Source organism: Cryptomeria japonica, chromosome 5 (genome assembly GCF_030272615.1).
Source record: "Cryptomeria japonica chromosome 5, Sugi_1.0, whole genome shotgun sequence".
In the NCBI taxonomy this organism is placed as follows: Eukaryota; Viridiplantae; Streptophyta; class Pinopsida; order Cupressales; family Cupressaceae; genus Cryptomeria; species Cryptomeria japonica.
In genome coordinates this window covers 362,594,066-362,620,676 of record NC_081409.1, presented here as the reverse complement: position 1 = coordinate 362,620,676, position 26,611 = coordinate 362,594,066, and the positions used below count along the sequence as shown (strand labels likewise).

Genomic DNA, 26,611 nt, shown 5'->3' with positions numbered 1-26,611 from the left:
TTATATATCAAATGTATGGAGCCTTCATTTGACTGCTAAACCTCATTGAAGAAACAAGCTGTCCAAGGCTTTTTTCCTGATAAGATACCTCCATTTCCAATTCAGACTGACCATGCTTTTGTCACTGCCCTTCAGGGTTACCCCTTCCATTGCTTGTTTAACTGTGAACCATAGCAGAAATTTCATTGAGTCAACCAATTCTTTTGTAACTAATTTTGAAAGCCACTCCCATTACTCAACTTCTAATCTCTCTTATAATGACCCACCGCTTTATGATGCACTTTGAAGTTGCAATCTATGTCTTACTGTTACCATTACCAACATATATTTCCCATTTCTATTAATTATTTTTTCTCCATGAATATTTAACTTATTTTCTTCCTTTCAATCATTCATTTTCTTTCTAGTCCCACAAGATTTCTTTAGGAAATGATCTCGGAGTTGTTAATAGACAGAGGCAGTGGGAACATGATTTTTTTTAACATGGTAACAGCACTTACTATTCATGCCATATAAAGTGTCACCAAGATGAACTGCTTTTTGGGTTTTTGCTGACTTTGTTCTATAGTAACTGGTCTGCTCATTTAAATTTTTTTAGAATGCTGTCAATTGCCAGGCCCGTGTTCATTTTAGATACTTTCCATGATAAAATTTCAGATTTAATCATCTAAAGTGCATATGCCATTTATATTTATACAGAATTAATTTTGTACAGGGCATAAAATCTTTGGTGGATAATTTCCGATTCTTCATCTCTGCACTAGATTTGAATTCCTCACAAGGGGATATAAGAGGCCAAGGTGCTGGATTACATCGAATTGCTCTAGCTGAACTTCTTTGTGTTGTTAATTTGCATTGTGGGCCACTGGTGGAGGATGATATTCTTTCTAGTGGTGTTTTGACAAAGATGTTGAAGCTTTTTTGTGACTTTCCACAGAACAGCATATTGCATTGTGCTGTTTTTCGCTGTTTGCAGGTACCAGCAATTCATTTCTCGGTTAAAACATTTTTCATGCATGCATTTTCTTTTATCAGAATTTCTAAATGTGATTTGTGATCTGGGAATCATATGTTTATTCCTGCGGTTACTGGATTACTTTTACAAATGTGGCCTGGGTATTACCATTAATTGCTATTTAAAAAAAATTATTTGAAAAAAATCGAGTAGATATTTTTATTTATGGCAATTTTGTTTTTAATTAATACAATGACCTAATGCTGATGGTCTTTATCGCTGCTTAAATGTGCTGATTATTGATTTGTATCTGTGCAGGTGAATGTGTTTTTAGTTTTTACATTTTTTTAGTGATATATTAGTGAAACCATATATAAAAAATGACCTTTAGTGGCCTTGCAGTGAATGATATTTAATGACTGGCTTAGCTGTCTCTATTTGAGGAGATGCCATGGATGCGAACATAAATTCAGGAGCATGCATTGGCTGTAAAGAGTTTATCTTTTATTATTACTTTTTGACAATAGTGTTCTGGGGATCTCAGACTATCTTATCCCTCTCAATTGTCTCAAGAGAATATGGTTGAAGGTTCCCTTTAGATTCAACAGATACTTGGTGTTTGCAGAGCTTGCCAAGTAGGGAAGCAACATAGGAATCCATTTTCAAAAGAATAGGCTTGGAGAGCACAGAGGGTCTTTCAGTTGGTTCATGTAAATGTATGTGGACCAATGAATACTGCATTGGTCACTAGTGCCAGGTATTTTATTTTGTTTGTCGATGATTATAGTAGGAAAATGTGGTTGCTTTTCCTAAAAGGAAAATTAGATGTGTTAAATAAATTTTAGAAATTCAAGTCCTTAGTAGGAAAAGAGTTGGGTTGTCCAAGAATTACTTTTGGTCAGATAATAGGGGTGAATTATGTTCCAAAGAATTCATAGACTTCTATGCGAAACACGGTATCAAAGGCCAACTCATCACATTGTATACCCCTCAATAAAATGGTGTAGTTGAGAGCAGAAACTATACCATAACAGAGATGGCGTGGTGTATGTTGGAGAATTGTAGTGTTAGAAGTTTTGGGCAAAGGCAATTTGGGTTGTAGTATACCTTCTCAACAAGTTTGTGACACAGGAAGTGAAGGAGAAGACCCTAGGGGAAGCTTGGTCTAGGAGGAAACCAAGCGTTAGCCACCTTAAGGTTTTCGATTCTACTGTGTATGTCTAGATTCTAGATGCCAAGAGAACCTAGGTTGACTCAAGAGTCAAGTTGATGATCACAGGGTACAATGAGAATCATAAAGCCTATAGGTTGATTGATGTGGACACTAATCGTTTGATAGCAAGGATGTGGTGATTGAGGAAGTGACATCAAGAGTTCTATAGATCACTCTTTGAAAGCTAAACAATTAGATGTCCAACTTCCATTAGCTACACTTAGAACAGGGGAATCTAATGTTTGAACATGTAGGATCTCTTAGATAGATACCGGTACATATAGTAGAAGATTTTCTCCAAGAGAACCTACATCAGCATTTAGATGATATATTATTAGGGAGCCCAAGTCATGTTGACCATGTTGATTTGAATGAAGGGGTTTCATCAAAGAGATGAACTTGTGGGAAATAATTTTTGGTGATGTTTGAGATGATGAAATGCTCGAGGGTAGATCATCTAGAGGCAAGAACAATCAGACCACAATTAATTTTGGTCTATGACTAACATTCAAAGTGTTTATGAGCCCTAGGATTTTGCAAAGGTGAATGGTAAACCAGAATGGAAAAATGTCATGGAAACCAAACATCAATTCTTATGAAGAATAAGACTTGGATTCTTTCAGATTTTCCTCCAAAGAAGAAACCCATTGGCTGCAAATGGGTATACAAAGTGAAGTACAAAGCTTATGGTATAGTTGACAAGTATAAAGCATGGTTGGTGGCTAAAGGATTCTCATAAAGAGAAGGTATTGATTATGAGGAGACCTTTGCTCCTACAACAAAGATGAGCACTATTCGTTTGCTTCTAGACATGGCAGCATAGTTTGGCTAGAAAGTCCATCAAATGGATGTGAAGAGTGCCTTTCTCAATGGAGACTTGGAAGAAGAAGTGTAATGACTCAACCTTAGGGATTTCAGGTTGCAAGAAAAGAACGTTAGGTATGTATTTTGAGTCTTGACAAAGGCTCTTTATTTTTTGAAGCAAACACCCAAAAATAGCACAAAAGGATTGACAAGTACTTGTATAAATAGGGGTTTGAGAGAAGTCCTCCAAATCCTAATTTGTATGTCGAAAGAGTAGGCAATGACATCATCCTTCTAGACATTTATGTAGATGATATCATCATAATAGATTGTGGGGCACATTTGATTGAGCAAATCAAATGGAATTTGAGTAAGACTTTTAACATGACAGACTTAGGCCTCCTACATTATTGCCTTGGTTTAGAGGTTTGGCAGACAGGTGGTGGTATTTTCATTTCTTAGTCTAAATATGCTAGGAGTTTGCTAGACAAATTTAGGATGGCAAATTGTAAGATCTCGTCTACTCCTAGAGAAAGAACTGAAACTTGAAGCCAAAAAAGACTTAAAGTTGATCAATGAGTCAACTTTTAGGCAACTGGGCATCTTACATCCTATTAGCTTATTTTTGCACTTTTAGTTTAATAAGCTTTCTAGAACAAGTTTTAGGGAGTTTTATAGAGTTAAAACTTTAATCCCAAGAAATTTAATTTCAAGTCTCTAGGTCTTGGGTGTCCTAGCACAAAATAAAGAATTAATGTTGTCTTTCATCACCACAACATGCACTAAGAAGAAAGTAGGGAAACAAAAAAATAAAGTTTTGTTCTTTGTTATCAATCATACACCCATGTTGTTGAAGACAAAAACAAGAAGCTTAAGAGTTTCAGTTTTGCATTGAAGAAGCTTTACCCACATTGCAAAGGGAGATGCTACAAGTTGCTTGCCGTTGAATGACACGTTACACACTTGGAGGCATGGGGGTAGTACACACTCCCCTTCTTCGACAGGGACCCCCCTCCCTTTGTTTGCCTCGTCGAGGTCTTGCAATAATTTTGTTTGTTTAGTAGAGAGAGAGAGAGAGAGAGAGAGAGAGAGAGAGAGAGAGAGAGAGAGAGAGAGAGAGAGAGAGAGAGAGAGAGAGAGAGAGAGAGAGAGAGAGAGAGAGAGAGCTGAAATCTGAAATGTGATTGGAGCCAGACAAAGGCATGCTTGTAGACCTCAACCTGGAAATTTGAATGTCACCACAGGGAAAGAGCCTTAAAGTGCCAAGATAGTACCCAAGTCATTGCCTTAGAGCGTTTAAAAAAGCTAACATTTGAAACATGACTCCAAAATTCGATAAAAAGGAAGCCGAATGATGAAAGTGTTTATTGCCAAAATGTTTGAAAAGGCCAAAATAAACTTTGGATGGTGTTTGAAACATTTTGAGAAGCAAATGTTTAAAATGTAAGACAAAAAGTTTGGCATTTAATGCTTAAGTGGAGTAAAATGTTTTTGTTTGTTTTCGCCTTTGCTTTTGCTGATATTAACCACGAACTCTATATTAAGCGATCAAAAGTCAAAAGTTTAAAGCACAAGCTAAGCTCGGCTTTAGCAAAATGACTTAAGTCATTATGTCTTTCAACCTTCCTAGATTGATGAAAACACCGAAATGAGTTTTAAGACACTTAAATTGAAAAAGCGCAAAATAAAGTTCTGCGTTTAACAAAAGTAAAGTGAACATTTGTTTTTCAACCTTCTCATGCCCTTGCAAATGCCGAGGAAATACCCAAAATTTGTGCTAAGTGATAAAAAATTTGAAAGCATAAGTTGATAGGCCAGATTTCAGTCTTGGCAAGCAAAGCAACTTAAAGCATTGTTTCTTTTTTTGACCCTTCTAGGTCGACATAAACCTGAGCTCCCCCTTTTAAATACTGAAGATCAATATTTTACAAGTCGTATAAGCTAAACTCGACATTTACCAGTGCATCCAAATTAAGTGTTATATCCTGCGCTCTTGCTTTTGCCGATGAAAATACCTAAGGTAGGCCCGAAGTTCTGCCTTAAAGCTTTTAGAAATCAAAATTTTAAAAAAACATGTGAACCAAATGTGGTGTCTGATAATCATACAAAAATCGTGCCCTTCATTTAGAGCCGTTGCTAAAGAAGGAAGAGCCCATTTAAGAACACAAGGAAGGAAGAGCCCATTCAAAAACCCAAGAAGGAAGAAATTACAGAAAAATCGCAGCAGAAGGGCGTTTGTGAGGAAAGACGCAAAGGCGAGTTGTAGAATCAACAACATTGTAGAGAAAAGAGGTTTTTTACCAACATCATTGCAAAAGAGAAGAGCCCATTCACAAAACGTAGGAAAGTAAGAGGTCAGAATCACACAAGGGAGTTGCCAAACAAAAAAGAAAATGTTTTTAGGACGGGATCACGCCATTGCAAAGGCGTTGCATAAACAGAAAAGGTTTTCAGAAGTTGAAGCTTATTCAAAGTCCTCCAAATAAAATCATGCTTTCCACCCAAGCAAAACTCAATAGAGAGAAGAGGATGTCTTAGCAAATATCACGTTTTTTGGAGGGAGAACAAAATCAGCAAACAAAACACATTAATCCTTCCAAGTGTGTTGTTCTGGCCTATGGCAAAGCAAATACAGTTTTTGTTTAAATTGATAATGAAATGTCACTATCAAACCCTAGGTTAAAAAAACAACACATATGGTTTTGCATCTGTTAAAACTTATTCAAAATTAACCTAGGTTAAACCTTAGGTTAAACACAAACACAATCACCCAGGCTGAAAACAAAACTACAGAAATTACCTCGTTGACACAAATTTGGGATTGGAACAACAAAAAGTGAAACCAAATCTTATCCCTACAAAACTTGCCAACTCTGAAATTTTCCCCAGGTTTTGTCAAAATTGGTTTTGAGTGATAAAATGCATATCAAACATTGTGTCAGAAATTTTTCTGGAGTCCTCAAATGTACCCAAAGCCAAAAATTGGTAATGGCCGCTTGTGGAAACTATCAATTAAATGCTGAAAACTACCTCTTTGCATTTGTATGCTTTAAATTGAATTGCTTTCGTCATTGTGCTAACACTTCTATGCTAATGTTGTCTTTGGCAAAGTTGTCCCCCTGTTTTTATTCATCGAAAAATCCATCATAATTTGTATGTCCTAGTGCGTAGAATAAATGCCTCCTAAGGTAACTAGCTCTTCCAAGGCGCTTGAAGCACCAAGTACATCCTAGACGTCTAAAGCAAAGAATCCCCGCAAGCTAGATAAAATGGAGTACAAGTACCAAGGAGTGTTGCGGGACTCTAAAATTTTGAGTAAACGGGAGAATGTTGGGGATATAGATTTTAGGCACATCGACATCCAATTCAAGGATAGGATGTATGGCCCAAATTGAACCTGGAGGGCACAAATGATGGTACAAAGTGGGATAGCAAAAGTTGCTGGTTTTTTGCAAGCTATCCAAAACTATGAATTGATCATGGAGTGCGCTAGGCACTACAAACCATCAGAAAGGGTGATCTTCGTCAACGAGATGGTGATAGCTGATTTTATTCCCCAAGCCGTCACAAAGGTCTTTGGCATCCTTGTCCATCAGGATGCGATAGTTGTGCATATGGATGAGGTCCAAGCATTATATGACCAAAACCCATCCAAGTGCAAAAATAAAATGAATGATAATTGGTTTAGGGAGAAGAGGCCCCATAGCTCCAAGATCCTCAAAAAGATCTACAATAGTGAGTTCAACGAAGAGTATGGGGATATGGTCACCCTCCTCAGTTGTGTGTAATGTCCCCTACTAGGTTTAGGACTGTTTTATTCATAATTAACCCATCTCAACATACTTATGACTTAAACTACATTGATTAGCAGACAAACCATCTTAACATGAAACCAATCAGTGATTACTTAATCTTCTTCCTGATATTAAATTTAATTTGATTTATAATCTAAGATTTATTGTTTATTCAAATTATAAATAATTTATGTTCAGATAATATTATACTATATATTTTATACACTGTCTTGGGGCTCATCCTATTAATTTGATTTAGGCTGCCCTCTTTGGAACATCTTAATTCCCAACATATTCTTTATTGTTTATTATTTTGTGAGATCTTTCTGATTTATAATCTAATATTTTTATTTGTCTGGTTAAGACATTATATATATATAGTCTTTATTCTGATAAAAACAAATAAATACATTATATTATATTATAAATCATTTATATATTTATTAGTTACGTATTTACAAATTACCAATTATTAATACATTGGTTAATTATCTTTGGTATAATTCACTAATACCACCACTACCTAAAAACATAAGTTGTTAGTACTTAGTATATTGGTGGTTGTAAAGGCAAACAGATCTGACATAGGTCAGATCTGATCTGCCACTATATATTAAAGATGACTGTCATACTTATTGCAAGCTAAATTAATATTACTATTTAATTCTTCATTAACATTATTCAAGCTTCATAAAGTAAGCATTCATATTAAAGACATTCCTATGCATATCACCAAGAACAAGAATGTTACTGCGTGTAACTTAATATTGGTTATGTCCTGACCTGATTTGTGGTAGTCACAAATAGAATAATCACTTCAAATCAAAGATTATATGGCTACGAAGTTAGTATGGTGAAATAGATATTACCCGTAGTGTGTTGTGATGTCGGGTCCTTGTTTAATGCTCACAAGAACGTGTCCGATGTCCGACTGATATAGATCGATTCAATGGGAATTGCTGATGAAATAATTTGATGCTTATGAGTTTTCTTCCTTCTATTCAGATCGTACTTATTCCCCTTTCTTTTCTATCCCCTGGACCTTATATAACTTCCATATGCCCCCTGTTAAGAGTTGTGACTCTTTAGTCAATTAAGAGTCCGCCATCATCATAATCGTGACTTTTGGGAATAGTGAAAGATTTGCTTAATCATAACAACCCTCGGACCTTAAAAGAGATAATAAGGCATTATAGTAATTTTACCCTTTTTACATAATTCACTTGATGAGCAGTAGTAGTCAAGACATTCACCAGTACAATTTCTATTTGATATCTCTTTCATTGCTATTCCTTATTTGCCAGCTCGTTCAATGTTATTTATATATGTATATTATATCTTTATTATTTTAAATATATAAATTGTGTTTGAGAATATGTAATATAATATTTATTTTATTTTATTTGGTAATTTCAAAAATATTATTAGTAATAAATATTAATTAAATAGTAATATTTAATAAGTGAATAAATTTCAAATAATCATTCATTGGTAATTATTATATTAATTAATAATAATAATTGATTTATTTAGGATACACATAACGATCATGGAGGGGACATGACATTGTGTCATGGGATTACCCGGATGTTCTACTATGCAGAGGAGATCTTTGGGGGCAAGCTCATGTTAGATTGGGCTCAGATGATTAGTGACAACATCCATGAGCTTGTTGTGACCGTTTTCACACATCGCCCCATTGCAAATGGGGACCCATGTTTTTTGCTCGTTTTGCTCGTTTTCGCTTTGCTTTTTTAGGGTTTTGTTAGTCAGTTAGTCGTCTGGATTTAGGGCCAAGCCTTAGGGTTTTAAATTTTGCCTTTTCAAGCCAAAATCCAGTCATTTTTGAGAGCTTTTGAGCTTCTTTTCTAGAATGCAAATTTTGAATGCAATGAATTCGCCAAAATGGTCTAATTTTCAATTGGAATGTTCATACAGAGCTTAAACTTGTCTAAATGATGACCGTCAATATGAATTTTTGTCTGACTGAATATTTTGACCAAATTTTGACTTTTTTGAAGTTTGATCCTGGGCATTGGAATTGATTTGTTTTCGCCTTGTGAAGTGTTAAAATGTGAAAAATCTTGTTATTTTGGCCTGTAGGAGCAAAATCGCTCCTGTCCCTCAGTGAAGGACGGGAGCTCAATTTCAAATATCTCATCATCCTTGCAGAGTCCAGACAAATTTTACGTTTGAAGTGATAGAGAACGACAAGATCTTTCCATTGAATATAAATTGAAGATTTTCATGAGCACAGAAAGGCCTCCAGGAAGAAAATCGCTCCTGTCCCTCAGTGAAGGACCGGAGCTACGATTCAAATTTCGTTTTGTCCTTGCAAGATTTTGATAACTTAACAATTTGAGGACGCCCGAAGGAAGATGCCTTGCCAAATGAATATAATTTGAGATGCAAAAACGAAGGAAAATGACCTATATTGACTAAATCGCTCCTGTCCTTCTCCAAGGGACCAGGGCGAGGTACCTTGTAGCTCTCGTCCCTCTCCCAGGGACCAGAGCGATTTCCTTCATTTTGCAAAATCCAGACAAGGGTCGGGGCAAGTTTACGTTCAAAAACAAGGGAAAACATGAGATGAGCACATTGAATATGAATTGAAGATTTTTGGGACGTCCATACCAGCATTAAATGCCTAGTTCGCTCCTGTCCCTCAGGAAAGGACCAGAGCGATTTTTGATATAATTGCCTTTTTTGCAAAATTACAAACAATGTCAAGGCATGGACGGATCGAGTAAAGAAGGACGAATCCGTTGAATATAAACTTAGAACCTGGCAAAGTAAGATGAAGGCCACAAAGGCAGGATCGCTGCTGTCCCTCTCCAAGGGACCAGAGCGATACAATGGTGATGATACGTCCCTCCAAAGTTCAAGGTCGTCCCTCCAAGGTTCAAGGCCGATCCAAGTCAAGACGAAGGGTGGCGAAGACATCTCAAGGCATTTCCATCAAGCGCAACGTTGCAAAGGTCATCACATGGAAGGATTTGCACTCTAAAGACCTAGATCGCTCCTGTCCCTTGGGAAGGGACCAGAGCGATATCTACATAATGGCGTAGATTTCAAAAGGCAAACAAGTTTCAAGTTACCAAAAGAGTCGAAAGGACATCATTCCACGCAATGAAGATAATTGCAAGTTGGTACAAACAAGAACAAGCATGTTATGATGAACTTCGCTCCTGTCCCTCAGGAAGGGACTAGAGCGATATTGATATATTAGATTAATCCATGCAAGATTTACGTAAAGACAAAGATACACAAGGTTACATATGCTCCAGGACATCGTTTGAAGACAATTTGCAAGAGTTTTAAACGTCCAAACATTGCTAATCAAGGTAAAAGTCTCCCATCGCTCCTGTCCTTTGGACAAGAACCAAGGCGATGCTATTAAAACACTCCCGTTCCTTCAAAGATCAAGGCGAAATAAGGATAGGAAATGCGAAGGACATCGTCGGGGAGACATTGCAAAGGAGATCGAAGTTTAAAAATCGCCAAGACCAAGGAGAAATGTGGATCGCTCCTGTCCCTCTCCAAGGGACAAGGGCGATGATCCTTATAACATCGAAGGTACCTTGCAAAAGCGAGTGGGACGTGCGCAAAGGACACAAGCGTTGATAAGTTCGAAGGTCAAAGATACAAGATGGACATAAAGACATGGAGATCGCTCCTGTCCCTCTCCAAGGGACAAGGGCGATGTTAGACAAAGCGCATGATATTCTTTGAAAATCAAGGACGCACAGGGTTTTAAATGACACTTAAAAGATGATGCAAGGAAAGGATCGTACCAAAATGAAGAATTTCAAGCAAAAACATGGAGATCGCTCCTGTCCCTCTCCAAGGGACCAGGGCGATAATGATCATGAAATGCATTTGCTCGCACAAAAAAGAGATCCAAGTTAGAAGGACCACCAGATGATCGATTTGGGATGTGGAAATGAAGGGATTGAATGTTGAAAACGCAAGAATCATGCCAAGAATCATGGATCGCTCCTGTCCCTCTTCAAGGGACCAGAGCGATGAGGTACGTCCCTTTATTTTCATATTTTGTGGCGCCAAATTAAACAATTCAAATTTTCTTTAAATGCTAAATCAATTTAAAAAATTGAAAATCCATTTTTTTTATTGGCATTTAATATGGCGTTAACATTTATTAATTATTTTTGCCTTATTTAAAAATCGAAATTTGCAATTTAAAAACGCAAGGCATTAATAGTTAATTATTTAATTAATAAAAAATCGATTTGAGCGCTCATATATGGAGGTCGGCCTTGTTATGTCATTGCAAATCATTTAAAAAATGGTTTTATTTTTATTAAGTCGGCCTAAGGGGTAAAGGATGCAAGCGCTATATAAGGGGGGTAGAAGTTATCATTTCTACATCATTATTTTACCTTCCTTCATGCGAGTTGACAAGAGGCGAATATAGTGCGAGTTTCATTTATCCAAGGTGGCGAAGACATTCCCAAGGTGGTGCGATTGCAAACCAAAGGTGGCGTAGACATTCCCAAGGTGGTGCGAGCTTGAGGATACACCAAAAGCGAATTTGAAGATCCATCCAAGACCACGCCTAAGACGAATTTGCTAAAGACTTGGAGATTTATTTGTGCGAACTTGAAGATCCATTTGAGACCACGTCCAAGGCAATAAGTGAAGATCACATTCTATCCAGAGGTGGCGAAGTCAATGTTGAGGAGATCATATTGAAGACTATCTTTATACCTCAATTTTGCCTAGGCAAATTTTGTTTTTTGCATTCTAGAGTTAGCTCTCTATCGAGGTATGGCGATTTTATTGTTATTGTTTTATTCCTTTATCGTCATATTTCAAATTTTGAAATTTTGAATCTTGAATTTCTCTTGGCTCAGTCGTTGTATTTTAGGAAATGATATCTCTAGAGACTTATCATGAGGTTTCCTAAAATTTATCTCTCTTATCTACGTTATTTATTGCAAAATCTATTTCTTATAATGAAATGTTGTGTAGGTATGGCGACCCCAAAGGTGGGAGCATCCACCAGTCGCTCGGCTCTCATGAAAGAAGATCAGAAGACCGAAGAAGTGGAGACCAAGATCGTGTCCAAGTGGAGCAACATTGGAGATACAAACTTGGGGAACTTTAGCACGAAGAAGTTCCGAGAGGTCCCTTACATCGGCAAGCCATCACCTGTAGCCCGGAGAATAATAGAAAGTGGCATCATTAAGGCGGCCGGTTTTCCTCCAGCCATTCAGTGTCACGAGTTGATGATCGAGTGTGCCCGTCATTACAATCCACAGTCCAGGACAATTGTGTCCAATGAGGGAAACACTTTGGCGTACCTTTCAGAGGAAGCCATAAGTGAAGCCTTCCATCTTCCAGAGCACAGGGACATGATATACAAGAGCATTGAAGGAGCCAGATCAGTGTACGATGATGATCCAGATGCTTGCCTAAGCATAATCAACAAGAACTGGCTACTTAAGAGTCGTCCCCGTCTGAGCAAAGTACCGAACACACCACACAGGATCGATTTCCAAGAGGAGTACAGAGATTTGATCACCATGCTCAACAGAGTTACAGGAGCACCTCATGCCTTCTATTTTGAGAAATGGATGTTTTATTTCATCCAGGTGATTGTTCAAGGAAAGGGTACAATACATTGGGCTAGGATAATTAGCCATTGCTTAGACGTACAGTTGAGAAGACTCAGGGCTACTAAGTCCTTCCACATGAGTTCATACGTCATCTATGCCTTAATCAGGAGCGTTGAGTACGCAGGACTACCTCACAGAGGAGTGATTGGTAGAGGACCCGGCGAGGTCAGAGTTTGTGAATCCTATACCTACTTGCATCATCCACCAGGGAAGAACTACAAGTTAATCAATGATACTTTCACGATGAACATCACAAGGACGTTGCAAGGAGGGATTCACAACAGATTATCTCAGGATGCTCAGGAGTTAATCAAGAGGTACGGTGCTTGGTTCATTCAGTTTCCCAAGTTCACTTACATTAGAGTGTATGGATGTCCTTTACCTCCATACATGTTGCCGAGATACCCGACAGACAGGATTGTGTTACTTGAAGTAACAAGGCAGTTGGCAGCATATGTGAAGGCATTCAGACACAGACATCAGAATGGAGTTCAGGTACCTATTATTTTGGGTAATTCAGTTGAGGTATGTCCCAATGTCTTAGCCATGGATGACGCAGAGAGGGAGTTAGCCTTGTATCCTTTTTCATCTTTTGCTTGGAGGAATAGTTTTGATCCACATGGACATTTAGAGGAGACAGTCGGTAGAAGATTTAGACATGAGTACCAGATTGAAGATTTTATGATGAATCTCCTAGATGATCTCGAAGTGAAACGAAAGATACATTCTAGATTGCCTTTGGATTTCATCAGGAAATGTAAGATTTACAGAGTGGCCGACCAAGCTCAGGACAACGGCAGGCACATCCAATCTTCATATGATAGAGAAAGCAAAACAATAAGTTTGAATTGGAATGAGCCCGAGGCCGTGGATTTAGATGAATTGATGGCACCAGTCTTGTCTTGTACTCGCAGATGGGTAGACGTTCAACATCAGAAGTTGAGAGAACAAGGCATAGCCATGTCTTTTACTTTGGAAGAAAAGCCAGCCGAAGGTGGAGCCAGTGTTAGTGAAGGCAATCCTAATCCTAGGAATTCAGGTGAAGGTAACCTTCGATGTGCCAGTGAGGGCAATCTCCATTCGAGAGGTTCAAAGAGAAAGGAAAGATTAGAAAAGAAAGAGCCTTCCAAGAAAAAGCAAGGTGCCAACAAAGATCAAACACCAGGTACTTCTTCCAGGCCAGAGGATAGAACGATTCGAGTGGAAGAATCCATGGAATCAATGGTACAGAATGATAGACAGGAAGAGGAACAGGCACAGCATGTTTCATCCGATGGATCTCTCCAAGACTATGATTTAGATAATGATAATGAAGTAACATCTCCTCCCAGACAAGAAGAAATAGTACATAAAGAGATTCAAGTTCAAGAGACGAGATCAAATATCCCAGATTGGTTGAAGGAAAGATTGACTAAGGTGATCGTAATTGAGGACGAGGACAGTGCAATTGATTTAGAGAGCCTTGTTGGACGCTCACATATGACAACAGAGAAAAAGAAGGCTACAAAGATGTCCAAGATGGTTCGAGATGAGACTGGATCTAGAAAACTGCAGATAGCTACACCGACAGCAGACAAATATGAGGATGAGATCCTAGCAGAGGACTATCATATACAGACTATTGAGTTAGGACCGTCCACAGCAGAGCAGACTTTAGATGATGCCACCGACACATTTGAGGCATTGAAGGATAAGTTTAGAGAAGAAGTAGAAAAGAATAGAAAGCTTGAGAAAGAGGTCGGTGCATGGAGGACATATTTCAGTCACATCAATGAACCTTTGGGACGTCAGGATCCAGTTAGATCACCATTGCAGGCATTGCCTCTTCAATCAATCAATGAAGCAGAAAGATTCAAGAATATGGTCCAGCGTACATGTAGTTGGATGGATAGATCTCACACGGTGGCCATTGAGTTTGTTACAAGGATGTCGAAGATCACCCATCAGGCTATCCAAGTTCTTGAGATAATCCACAGATTGATGGCAACAGTAGCTGCATTTGCCCATACCAAGGACGTTGTCATCCCTGTCTTGAAAGTTATAAGACATACATCCAGAAGAATTTTAGCACAAGAGAAGATCTTGGAAGGTGATTCTCACAGTTTGTTTTAGTGGTCAACCTTACTTCATATAAAGAGTGTTCTCTTTGAGGACATCAGTGTTAGATGTGGTCAAATTGAGGAGGTGATCAATCCGATCCAGGACAGAGTATTTGAGGTACTTCGTACCATTCTTGGCAGAAGGATCGAGGTCGAGACAGATGTGGATTTACAAGAATTTGAAGATAGAATCAAGATCATCTTTCGCAAGGACGCAGATGTTACAGATGAGCAGTATGATCAGATGTATGCCACCATGCTCCTGATTGATAGAACTAAGGAACTTGAACCCACTTGGGACACAGCTCTTCTAGATGCATTTGATCAGGTTATCCACTTAGAAGAGAGTATCAAGAATCTTCCCGAGATTCCAAGCACAGAAATCGAAGGGATCGTGACAAAATTCATTGCATATGCTAAGAAAGAGAATTGGAAAGGGAATAAGATTCTAGATGAAAGGTTGTTACAGATGACATGACATCTTATTTCTCATTGGTTGATACCTCCTAGATTTTTGTGCCAAATTTAATATTTGGCTATGTATTTAATATTGTTCAGTAAAAAGGAGGTCATTTGTAACAAACCCTAATTAGGGTTTAAGTGTCATGATCTTGTCCATTGATTTACTTTCAATCTGGACCTTTCATTGTAACTGGGGATGCTATTTATACCCCCATTTTCCATTTCATTTGTAATAGAATAGTCAATAGAAAAATAGAGAATAGAGTTGAGAGATTAGAGTTGTAAGCAATTTTTATTTTGTAGCAAGATTGAGTCTTGAAGAGAGAAGTTCAAGCAATTGTTGTATATGATGACTTGGAAATCAATAAAATATTGAAGTTATGGTGTTTTGTTGCAAATTTCATAAGTTATCTTCATGGTTGTTGGATGTACTTGAATTATGCTCAATCAAAGTAGTTTGTTAATTTGGAAGGCTAAGTGTGAGATTTGATATTTGGTAGGATTCGCAATCCAAACCACTAGCTTCTTGCTGATTGTAGGAACGCCTTGCGTGGTCGACTGGAAAACATTTTGAGTCCTTAACCTTCAAGCATTTTCGCATCTAGGATATGTACCTTCGTAGTAGTGTCCTTGGTCTTTGATGCATTGAATACCATTATTACCTTAGAAGATCGCACCAATTTCAATTAAGTTGTTATCTTATGGCAAAATTGAAGTTGGTTGAGTCTTGCCAAATCTCATTCATGCTAAGTCGTTCATAGGGTTAGGCTAGATTAGACCTCTTAAGCCCTATCTTTTTCCTTTTTTTTTGAAAGTTCCTTTAGATTAGTAAAATCTTCGAGCCTTTGGAATCCGTAAGACGCCTTGAAGGAAACAGCAAATCACATCATACCACTAAAAAGCTTGTCCACACGTGGAGACCCCACTAAAAGAACCTTGGAGTCCATCTAACTGATCCTTTTTGCAGATCTTCAGCAGTTAGAGACTATTTTCTCAAGAGAGGATAAGATGCCTGTCGGTATTTTATTCTGTGTATGATTGTGTACAAAATACACGTCAACAGAGCTGCTGCTGCTCTTATGAGAGAAGAAGATGTTCACCATGTCTTCTTATGTGGCTCTTATTGGGCCACATGTCATGATTGTGTGCTCTCATTTCCCTATGGCCTTGCCTTTATATGTAGACTCATGTTCATTATATAGTTGATCGTTTTTTTCATCTTGATGAGAATACTGTTTGTTCTTGTCTATCTTTGTCTCTCTTGTGTTTGTGCTATTCATTGGCCTCTAGATCTTGGGTTGCTATAGGCAAATTCTTACATGATATCAGAGCCATTAGAGTGCCATTGGTTTGTCATTTGAGAGAAATTTGATGCAATTTGGGGTTTTTGTATTTTGGAGCTTTTTATTGTAGGTTATTATTGGAGCTTGTTGTGCTAGATTTGAGGTTACCATTGGGTTGAGGAGGTTCAAGAAAGTCATGTTGGTTGAAAATTTTGTACACTTGGGGGATGTGCAAAATTGTGGTTTCAACCACAGTGTGTGAGTATGATACTCTCCTTATTTAGGGAAGGCTCCCCCTTTTGCTTTCTACTTCGACAATTCAAAAATAAAGTCTAACTCTAAATCTATTCTAAATCTATTCTAAATCTGGGTGAAACTCTGTCTTGTTCTCTTTTTTCAGAAAAGACGCTTATTCTTTTCTCTTCTTTTAAAAAAGAATCACAATTGAAAGCACAAATGATTAATGGAGTAAACTAAATAAAGAAGCAAAGTTTCCATAAAAGCACAAAGTCCTCCGTTGCTTCTTCGGGACGAAAAAACAGAAAGAGAGCTCAAAGTCTTCAACTATCTACTCTCCTATCAACCTTTTTAGATGATTTTTTGGTAACCAAGCACAATATGTAGCAGCTCAAAGTTTAACTACATGATGCACCTCTTATGTTCAAACATAGAAAATAAAAGTAGCACAAAGTCTACAAGTTACCCCCTTTGCTTGGACGTCCTACAATAGTTTCAAACGTGACAAGCAGCTCAAACTCTATAGTGTCAAATTTGAAAACCAATCTAAAACTCCAAACGCAATAAGCAGCTCAAAGTCTGCAAGATTGAGCTTGAATCCCCCTTGTATAACACCTCAAAACTCACAATCAATCTCCAGAAAATGTCATCACATAACACTTTGAATCAACACAAAGTTTGAAAGCAAATTGCCTCTTTTAATTGACTGCAATCTGATTTACAACTAAGCTCAAAATCTTAGAGTGCACATACAAACTGGCAGAGTCTTGTTGCATTGCCAAAAGATCTTCATTACAATATACCCCCTCAAGCATTTATAGGAGAGAAGCCTTGAGAAAAAGGTGGGAGGATCCTAAGTCCTAACTAACTCGAGAAATTCTCTCAACCACCATGACTTATTCCAACTATAGTCCTAATCTAATTGAACTTGTAGTTGTCTTACATGTAATTACATTTTACAAAAATGCAAGTGAAAAAAAAACACTTGCAATTACAAAACTTGTTTTTACATGTAACTTGTCAAAACAAAATTACAAATACACAATTGAAACTATTCTATGTGTCCGAAGATACGACCCTAACTACATCATCCTTTGTCTATGATGATCCTCATGCTGCTTCAGGATGCTAGAACTTGAAGTATTTAGGATTGGTGAAGACATCTTGAACCGGAACGAGAATTTGCATCCTTAATGATCTTTGTGTCCTTGTCCAATGAACTTCAATCTTATCTTCTTGCTTGGGGTAGTACTGGCTTTTCAGGAGAGAAGTTCTTTGCAAGGTTGAAGTAAGAAGCCTATCTCTATCTTGAAAGCAGTCTATACTCTCAATCATTCATATCACTTATCCATCTCCTTGTGTGGCTCCCTCATGTTGTTGTTCTTTCTCCAATCTTGGAATCTGCTTGCAAAATAAGGCCCATGCCTTAATTTATTGATTTGGTAGGTCGTGTGTGCAAACAAGACTGACATGGGTCAGACAAAGGGACTGCAAAAGTGGGGCCAAAGCTCAATTTCAGGTTTTGGAGACTGCATTACATGTGTGGAAAAACAAGAGCATTGACTTGCAATTATGGAGGACAAACATGCAACTTCATATGTGTAATGGGTAACTACAAGTTTGCACTTGTAATTGGACCTTTAAAACTCATTTTCAAGTGCTTTTGAGTGTATTTTGGACCAATTTCCAGTTCTGGAAGGTTGATTGCAAGTAGGAAAACACTTGTGAAGACGCAATTGCAATCGGGTTTTAAAATTCCGACTGCAAGTAGACTTCAAATGGGAAAAATGGATGAAAGTGAAATGAATGGATGAAATGGTGAGAAAGGGATTTTGACATGAAGGAGAAGATGGAAAGAATGATACCAACCAGTAATGGCAAACTTTATGTGACAAGGAAAGACGCATTTTCAGCTCGACAACTTTGGGGGAGGGGAAAAACACCTACTTGTAATCGGATTTTGAAATCTCGAATACAAGTAAATAAATGAGAAATTCAACACTTGTAATTTTGCAAAAAGATTGTGAATTCTTTTGACAATATGGGAAGAACAATACTATCATTTTCACTTGTAATCGGATTATAAAAACCCGAATACAAGTAGAAATGAATTTTCAAGAGGGGAAGACATACCAATATACAAGTTGCAATAAAAAACTTGGGAAGAACAAATAAAAACTCGAATTTAAACAAGACTATCATTCATCTACAAATTTGATCAAACAAGAACAAAAAGATGCAGAAAAAAAAAGTAAAAATAACAACTAAAATCTGAAAGTAAACATACCTTGAATGATCAAAGCCCTAGGCGAAAATAAGAAGAAACCAAAGCTCAAGATACTTATAAATAGATCATTGTAAACTCCACGTCTAGACTCCAAAGCACAAAAAACGGCATGAAAAGATGACACGTTTTGCAGAATATGTTGAAGAAAAATGTTTCCTTCTTTACATAAAACAAGTAGCTTTGAATGCCAATCACCACATAGCTGAAAACGTGGTAATATTTGCCAAAATAGTGGAGAAAAAACGGCATGGGAAGCTCTTAGAATACGCCTCCCTCTTAGTTTCATTTGGAAATCTCACTTAGTTTGGGTTTTAGACTAAGAACTACAAGTTCGATTTTGGGCAAATGCAAGGGCAAAATAGAAATAAAGAGATGCAATCGGGTTATAAAAACCCTACTATGTGTTTCTTCAAAACACACTTTTCATTCAATCTTCCAAAATCGGGTTTTTAGCAACCAAAAGCACATAAAATATAAAAACACATAAACACTTGTAATTGGGTTTTAAAATCCCTATTACAAGTTTAAAATAAAGAAAGTAGGATCTTTTAAGAGAACTTACAAGTTCTCATAAACTTGTATTTTTAAATTCACTTGCAGTTTGACTAAAAAGTTCCTACAAAACAATTTAAAAGACACAAGGGAAATGAAAAAGAAAAAGAAAATTACAACTTACACATCCTTTATAAAATTTCACTTGTAATTGCTTGAAAAATTCCCTACAACTTAAAAACAAAAAGATCTCTTTACTTGCAAAAGAAGGAAAATTTCCCACTCGCCGTTCAGAGGAAAAACCTCGATTTTGAAGAAAAACCAAGCAAACGAACTTAGAACGCGATTAAATTTGAAACGTGGATCAAGGATGAACCGAAGATTAGTCTAGTTCAGAAAGGAGCAAAAATTTTGCTTGAAAAAGCATGCCTTACAAAAAAATCTCCAACTTGCAAGTATTGCTTTGAAACCCGAAATTGCACAGAAAGCTAGGGAAATGAAGGCCAAAACTCACCAAAACTTGGACAACGATGGCAAAGACAACCCTTGATGATTTGACACTAACAAATGTGAGTTTTGCACCTCATAAAATGTGCCTTGGAAACAAAAATGACACATTTTGAGCAAAAATTTGTAGGGATTGTCCCATTTTTGAAAATCCAAAAATGAGGACAACAAGTCAGAATCACCTTTTGTTTCGTTCAAAGCCAACACCGGAGGCCAAATCTAGAGCAATTTGAAGTGGGCCTGTTTTAAAAAAATAAAATTAATAGTTCTTTTTAATAAGTTTTTTTAATAAAAACTTCAAATTATTTTTTTAATAAACTTTAATAATATTTTTTTATTATTTAGTTTTTTATGAAATAAAATGTTATTAACAGTTTTTTAATAAAGCTTTTTTTGAAAAAAAATAAAAATTATTATTTAAATAAAAGTTCTTCCATGAAATTTAAAACAAAAAATGAATATGTTTTTTTTCTTTGTTTTTTTAAATATTTTTTTTTCAAAAATTAATTTTTTTTTTCTTTATTAACTTTTTAATAAAGTTTATCATGCTTTTTAATAAAATGTTTTTAATTAAGCTTTTAATTAAGTTTTTTTATAAACAAAATTACTCATAATAAGCAAAATTGGGAACATTTTTTTTCTTGTCCACCTATCATACCTGTATTGCAACATCCTCCAACCTACAACCAAGGGGTGTCAGTTTGCTCCTACATTTTTCTTGGCAACATACCAATCAGAGGCATCTTCTTCTGTGATCTTCTATGGGGCATCTTTTTTGGTGGCATCATCTTCATGTTTCTAGATTTGCACTGTCATGTTGTATTCTCTTGCACGAGCTATGTTGTAACACACTAAAATAAAGTGCCACACCTCTTTGTGCTTTGTCATTGATGACATATTGGATGTAATCTTCCTATACTTAGCAGATTCGGAAATATCTTGTGAGACTTGGTGCATCCCTCCTATTGAGACTTCGATTGTACAAATTTGTGCATGGCTCCAGTGAGACTTAGATTGTACCAATCTGTTATTGATCTTAGGTTGCTATAGGCAAATTCTCACAAAAACAAAGTACCATTTACATTTTAATAATTTTGGAAAGACAAATATGAATGCTAGAGGGTTGTAGAATCAAAATCTATAGAGACTAGAACTGAGGGTGCATACTAGTTGGTACAAAGTATTCGAGATTGTATTTTAAGGGCATTTGTATAGAGTCTTCATGTTAGTTGCGTTTTGATCTTCTTAATCTCTTTCTTTGGTTCGATTGGGATTGACTAAGACTTGACACCCATTCATTTAACAGAGATTTAAAAACAAACCTTGACATAAAGCTCGGTGAAAAGAACGCAAAGAGGAATGAGTTTACTTCAATTCATTGGAAAACGCTGAGTTTGGGAGCTTTTTTTTAGCTTGAGACGCTATCAAAACTTTGTTTTAATAAAGTTCGGTGTTTTTATTGGTACCTGGAAGAGTTTCAAGAAAATCGTCTTGAGCTGTTTTGACTTGCTAAGACCGAACTTTGTTTAGGCGTTTTAAAATTTGACTTTTCAAGGCTTACGATGAAGTTCGGCAATCATTTTGGTGTTTGGAAGAATGCTGGGACTAAAAGCTCCGAGAATGAGCTTACCCTTACTTTACACCTAGCCAGTTCGGCCAAAATCTCAGCAGATGGAAAGATAAATGGATTAAGCGATTTTTATATCTGGCGTATTTTTAGAATTTTGACTTTCAAATGCTTCTAGGGGAAATTTTGGCATATTTTTCGGTGTTTGCCAAGACATTGGGAGTAAGAGGTTTCATCGTTTTAGTTCCCTTTCTCCTAACTTTGAAGTTATTTTCAATGCTTGAACAAAGTTTGGTATGAAGATATCCTTTAGGAATAAATGATTTTTACCACTTCGGTGCCAAGGTTGACTTTGGAGTGATTAGAACTTTATTTCGACTTTGGTTTTCAAATCCAAAAAAGTTCGGTAAAAAGCTAGGCATTTGGATGGTTAATAGGAACATCGTCCTATTTCATTTTTGGCTGCTTATACTGAATTTTGGGACCATTTCACTTAACACTTGCCTTTTCTTTTCAGAAATTGGAAAAGTCTGGCAAAAACTTTGGTATTGGGAACCTAAACAGTAACAGGCTTATTCAAATCTGTGTGCAAATACCGAAGTTTGGACTGGCAAAGTTTAGAAGTTTTGTCTTCAGATTCAGATTCATAGGCACACTCACCCTGCTCTCATCATATTTCAGCTCTAGGTTCTCTCTCTCCTGCTAGCAAGGCAAAAAGAAGAAGAGGGAGTCCCTGTTGGAGACAGGGAGTGTGTGCAAGGCACAACAGGGGGTCCTTGTCGGAGACAGGGTTTGTGTGGGCAACACAACATTAATCCACCTCCCATTTACTCTAGGCTACAACCTTTTTCTGAAGTATGCTTTATTGCATAGTTCTAGTAAATGAATGCTAAAGGTAGGTCATCCTTAGCTATTGTTTCGATCAATGTTTATTTTATTTTCTGGGATAGGGGTACAGGGTGGTTGTAGGTGTGTCGTTGTGGGACAACAAAGTATCTCACATTTTGGGGATGATTTTTATAATATATTTACAACATTACAATTTTATAATAAACTTTTAAATGTATTAAACAATCTGCATAGCTGAAATTCAAATAATAATAGCATTTATGACAGAATACAGACCATTGAAAATTGAAGTATGAGTGAACACAAAAAAATGAATGTGAAATTGTACATATGAATATTTCATTGTCAGGAAAGAAGACATTTGAAAATATGACACTTTTCTTTTAACTTTTTATAAATATGGTATTTCTAAAGAAAGGTTACATAGGGGATGTTAAGCTGTCCCTTGTATGCTTCCAGTGGATGAAGAATTTCCCTCAATGTCTCAGGGATGGGTACCTCCAGACATCCCAATCAACCCCCCTAAGTAGGATAGATCCTATGAATGTCGAAATAATCCTGAAACATTCTTAGGATGTGAGAATTTTATTTGAAAAGAAGGCAATGTGCGGATGACATCCCAAACATGTCCCTTCACTCCCTGAAATGTCTAGGATGGCCTTGGTGGGCAGGTTACATGTCCCTGTGTGAGATGCATCTTCCTAGACCCACTGCACTCCTTTACAAATTGGTATAATCTTTTTCGCGAACCAGCTTCTCTCTAGACTCACAACCTGAGGCTTCCCAGTATTTCCCTTGGAATACCAATCTTAGGATGGACAAAAATCCAAGCCCATAGCTATAATCCTCAGGAGAGCTAGTGATTTGCTGACAAATATGCTGAAGCCTGCAAGTGTGGAAATCACATTGTTTGCTGCTATACATGATATGACAGCTACTTTGCAGACAATTATTAAACACTTCGATGAGATGAATTCACAATCTCTACTGGAGATCTGTCTGACAAGGCTTCTACATAAAAAGCAACAAAATGGATGGTTACCATGGAAAAGTGTATTAAATGTTCAGACAATGTTATTGAGCAACATCAGTAGAGGCCATAGGCCATTGAGAAATTTTTAGTCTCTAAAATTCTAAGAGAAGGATTCTGGATTGGTCCAGGAGTATTTGGAGCTTGGAACACATCCTAAAAGGCACACCACTCATGTTGATACCTCAACTGAATCATAAGAGGCTTTGCATGCCCTGTTCCTGTTTATAGACCCCATGCAACCCCTGTCATCCCAAATTGGTAAGTCATGATGACAAATGGGGAAAATAATTCTGTTAATCCTGCACAGGGAGCTTTACCACTTATGTGTAATGATATCGAAATTTTCACTATGGTTTTGTGTATACTTTGTCTGCAAAAAGTATGGAACACATATAAATATGCTAGGGGTATTAAAACAGCAACTAAATATACACATGAAAATAGTTGTAATGGCAGTTAGGAGTTTATTTCTGATGTTCATAATGAACAGAATAGTAAATAGGAATGTTAGAGCCTTAGAAAATATTATTAATGAAACTACTATTTTATTTTGCAAATGTGACTCCAGAATTATATTAAAAAATTACAAGTTTGCATTCTTTCATTTCAATGTAATAAATATCTATCTGATGATCAATGGCAATTGGCTGAATTTTGTTATTTCAGGAATCTGCTCTGTAACCCACTTTTTACCATTTCACTATGATATTATACCTTTTCAAAAATAAAATAAATGACAGGATAGAATATTCTTCCTTTAAAATATGCTGGGATGAAATTGTTACTTTTATTATGGTTGCATTTGATCTAAACTATTTCTTATAGTTGAATGAAATTTAGTTTGTTTTTGTTGAAAATCTCTATGCAGGCCATTTTGTCAGGGTCAAGCACAACAGTTTTCTGGCATCTTTTAAAAGACGCATGCTTACCTTCTTTTCTAGCAAGGGAAGGAACCAAATGCTCTGCCCTTCTTCAGGGAAGACGTCCTAGGTAATGTGTGCTTTGTACAATGACTTGCATCTCTCTCTCTCTCTCTCTCTCTCTCTCTCTCTCGCTTGTATGTGTTGGTGTCTGTTTTATCATCTACCAAACATTAGAATAGGATACCCGAAGGTATTCTATCCTCTCCTGAAAAATCACTACTGATTCCAAGGTCTATATGTGCAAACAAGCAACTTTAGTGGAATGGCTTCTTGGGTAGTGTATGCTGAAAATCTCAAGGGGGACTTACGTTTAACAACTATCTTTGAACTGCTGGACTTGGACGGATTTAGCAATTTTAGGCCCTTTTTTTTTTGATTTTCGGGGTTTAGACTTTCAAGAAAGGAGAAAAGAGATAGGGTTTAGGAAAGCTAATCTAATCCTACAAACTCCGGAGACGGTATCAACTAGGTGCTCTCGGGAAACCAAACTTTGCTTCGCCACACTAGGGACAACTACACAAAGCCGGTGCAATCTTCAATGGATTGTACTTATGATTAAGATATTGGGATGCACAGAGGATGGGCTCAGACTAACTTTGCATGGTGAAATGGAAATCATCCATTCACCAAAAGTATGAGCGGAGATACACCATCGATTGACACTTATCAAATCTTTCATTCAAATTAACAACAATGAAAGCAAATCTAAATTAACTTTAACTAAGTGTTGAGAAAATTGAAACCATGCAAATCATTCAAACAATAGGGATTACAAAGCCTTAAGAGAAAGCGCACATGCAATATATTATCTGGAAATGACCTTACGCAACAATACATTAAAAACTCTCCAAATGAGAGGAGGTAACCTTACATAGTTTTTCAAAAATAAATGAACGGCCGAGATCGAACAGTGATCAAGGGCCAAGATTGAAAGCAATAAACCCTAATTAGGGTTTCCCAAAACACTATCAGCTTGAATGAATAAGAAAGTGACATGTGGCACAGTTGCTAATCTCACTGAGGTGAGCGTCCACTTTCCTCTTTTGCAGATTCGATGTACCTGGACACAATAAGCCTGACCTCCTCCATAGTGACACTTGGCAAACTGCTAATCTGGAAGTCGAGGATGTCCACATCATCGGTACATGTGGCGAGGATGCTTTCCCACTTGTTGTGACCATTTCACACATCGCCCCATTGCAAATGGGGACCCTTGCTTTTTGCTTTCTAGGGTTTGTTTTCTAGGTCTTTTAGGGTTTTGTTTGTTAGCCTTTAACTTTTGAGGGTCGCCAAGGGGATCACTTGGATAGCAGGTTCTGCTTGAGTTAGGTCAAGTTGGTGAGTGATGAAGTTTGGAATGTCCTGATCCTGAAATTTGGCTAAGTCTGGAAAGTCCTGATCCTGAAATTTGACTAAGTCTGGAAAACTGAAAATCCTCCAAAAACTAGATTTTGCAATATAGCTCCTGGAGGTCTGAAACCACTCTCAAACATCCTGAAAGTATATATGGAATATAACTTAAAGTATAAGAAAGTTCTTATACTTAAATGTTATATTCCATAAAATGATCTTGACGGAGAGTTCAAAAGGTCAAATTTCGCTCCTGACCCTTCCAAAGGGTCCAAAGCGAATTTTCGCTCCTCCCCCTTCCAGAGGATCTAGGGCGAGAATCAACCTAGGATTTATTTCTTGCCTTATTTGACCAAATTTTGACTTGCAAGGCATTTTGAAGGGAAAATTGGAAATGTTTGAAAACCTTGAAAAAATGATGGATTCTAGCCTGGAAGAGGAATTTCGCTCCTGACCCTTCTAGAGGGTCCAGAGCGAAATTCATTATAAAATTCATTTGCCACCTTGTTTGAGCTTGAAAACTTGTTCCTAACTTGGAAAACCATCTAATTTTGCCTTGTGAAGTCGTTTGAAACTTGAACATTGAGCAGTTTATTCTGGAATAAAGATTTCGCTCCTGACCCTTCCAGAGGGTCTAGAGCGAAAATCTTATTTGAGCTTATTCGTCACTAATTTTGGCTAACTTTTTTATGTGCAGGGTCTCTGGGAATGAAGATTGGACGTCGTTTGATACATTTGAAGACTTGGAAACATGCAAAATGAAGAATTTTGGACAAGGAAGGCAATTTCGCCCCTGACCCTTCCAGAGGGTCCAGGGCGAAATTCTCTAAAAACACTTGACTCTTGCAAGATCAAAACATTTTTATGGTTGGAGTGGGTGTGAAGGAGTATGTTTTATTCTTTGAAGATAATTTGGATGGTTAACAGGAAGCAACCTAGCCTAGAAAAGGAAAATCGCTCCTGACCCTTCCAGAGGGCCCAAGGCAAAAATCCTAAAACATGACTTTTCCTCCAAAGTTTGAGCGAAGCTAAGCCAAGGAATAGGGTTGAAATGATGTTTGAATTACCTTGAAGTGAAAAAGGATTGTTGAGAGTAAAAGTTTTGAAGGCAATTATG

General features: G+C 37.1%; 1 protein-coding gene across 10 annotated transcripts in view; it reads left to right on the top strand.

The window, feature by feature from the left end:
* The window catches only part of LOC131034615 (uncharacterized), a 226,015-nt gene that overhangs the window by 180,104 nt on the left and 19,300 nt on the right, over positions 1-26,611 (top strand). For all 10 annotated transcript variants that reach the window (XM_057966209.2, XM_057966164.2, XM_057966218.2 and 7 more), the window contains 2 exons: positions 716-976; positions 24,090-24,211. In XM_057966209.2, coding sequence (XP_057822192.1) covers positions 716-976; positions 24,090-24,211 — 383 coding nt within the window. The remainder of the gene's footprint in view (positions 1-715; positions 977-24,089; positions 24,212-26,611) is intronic.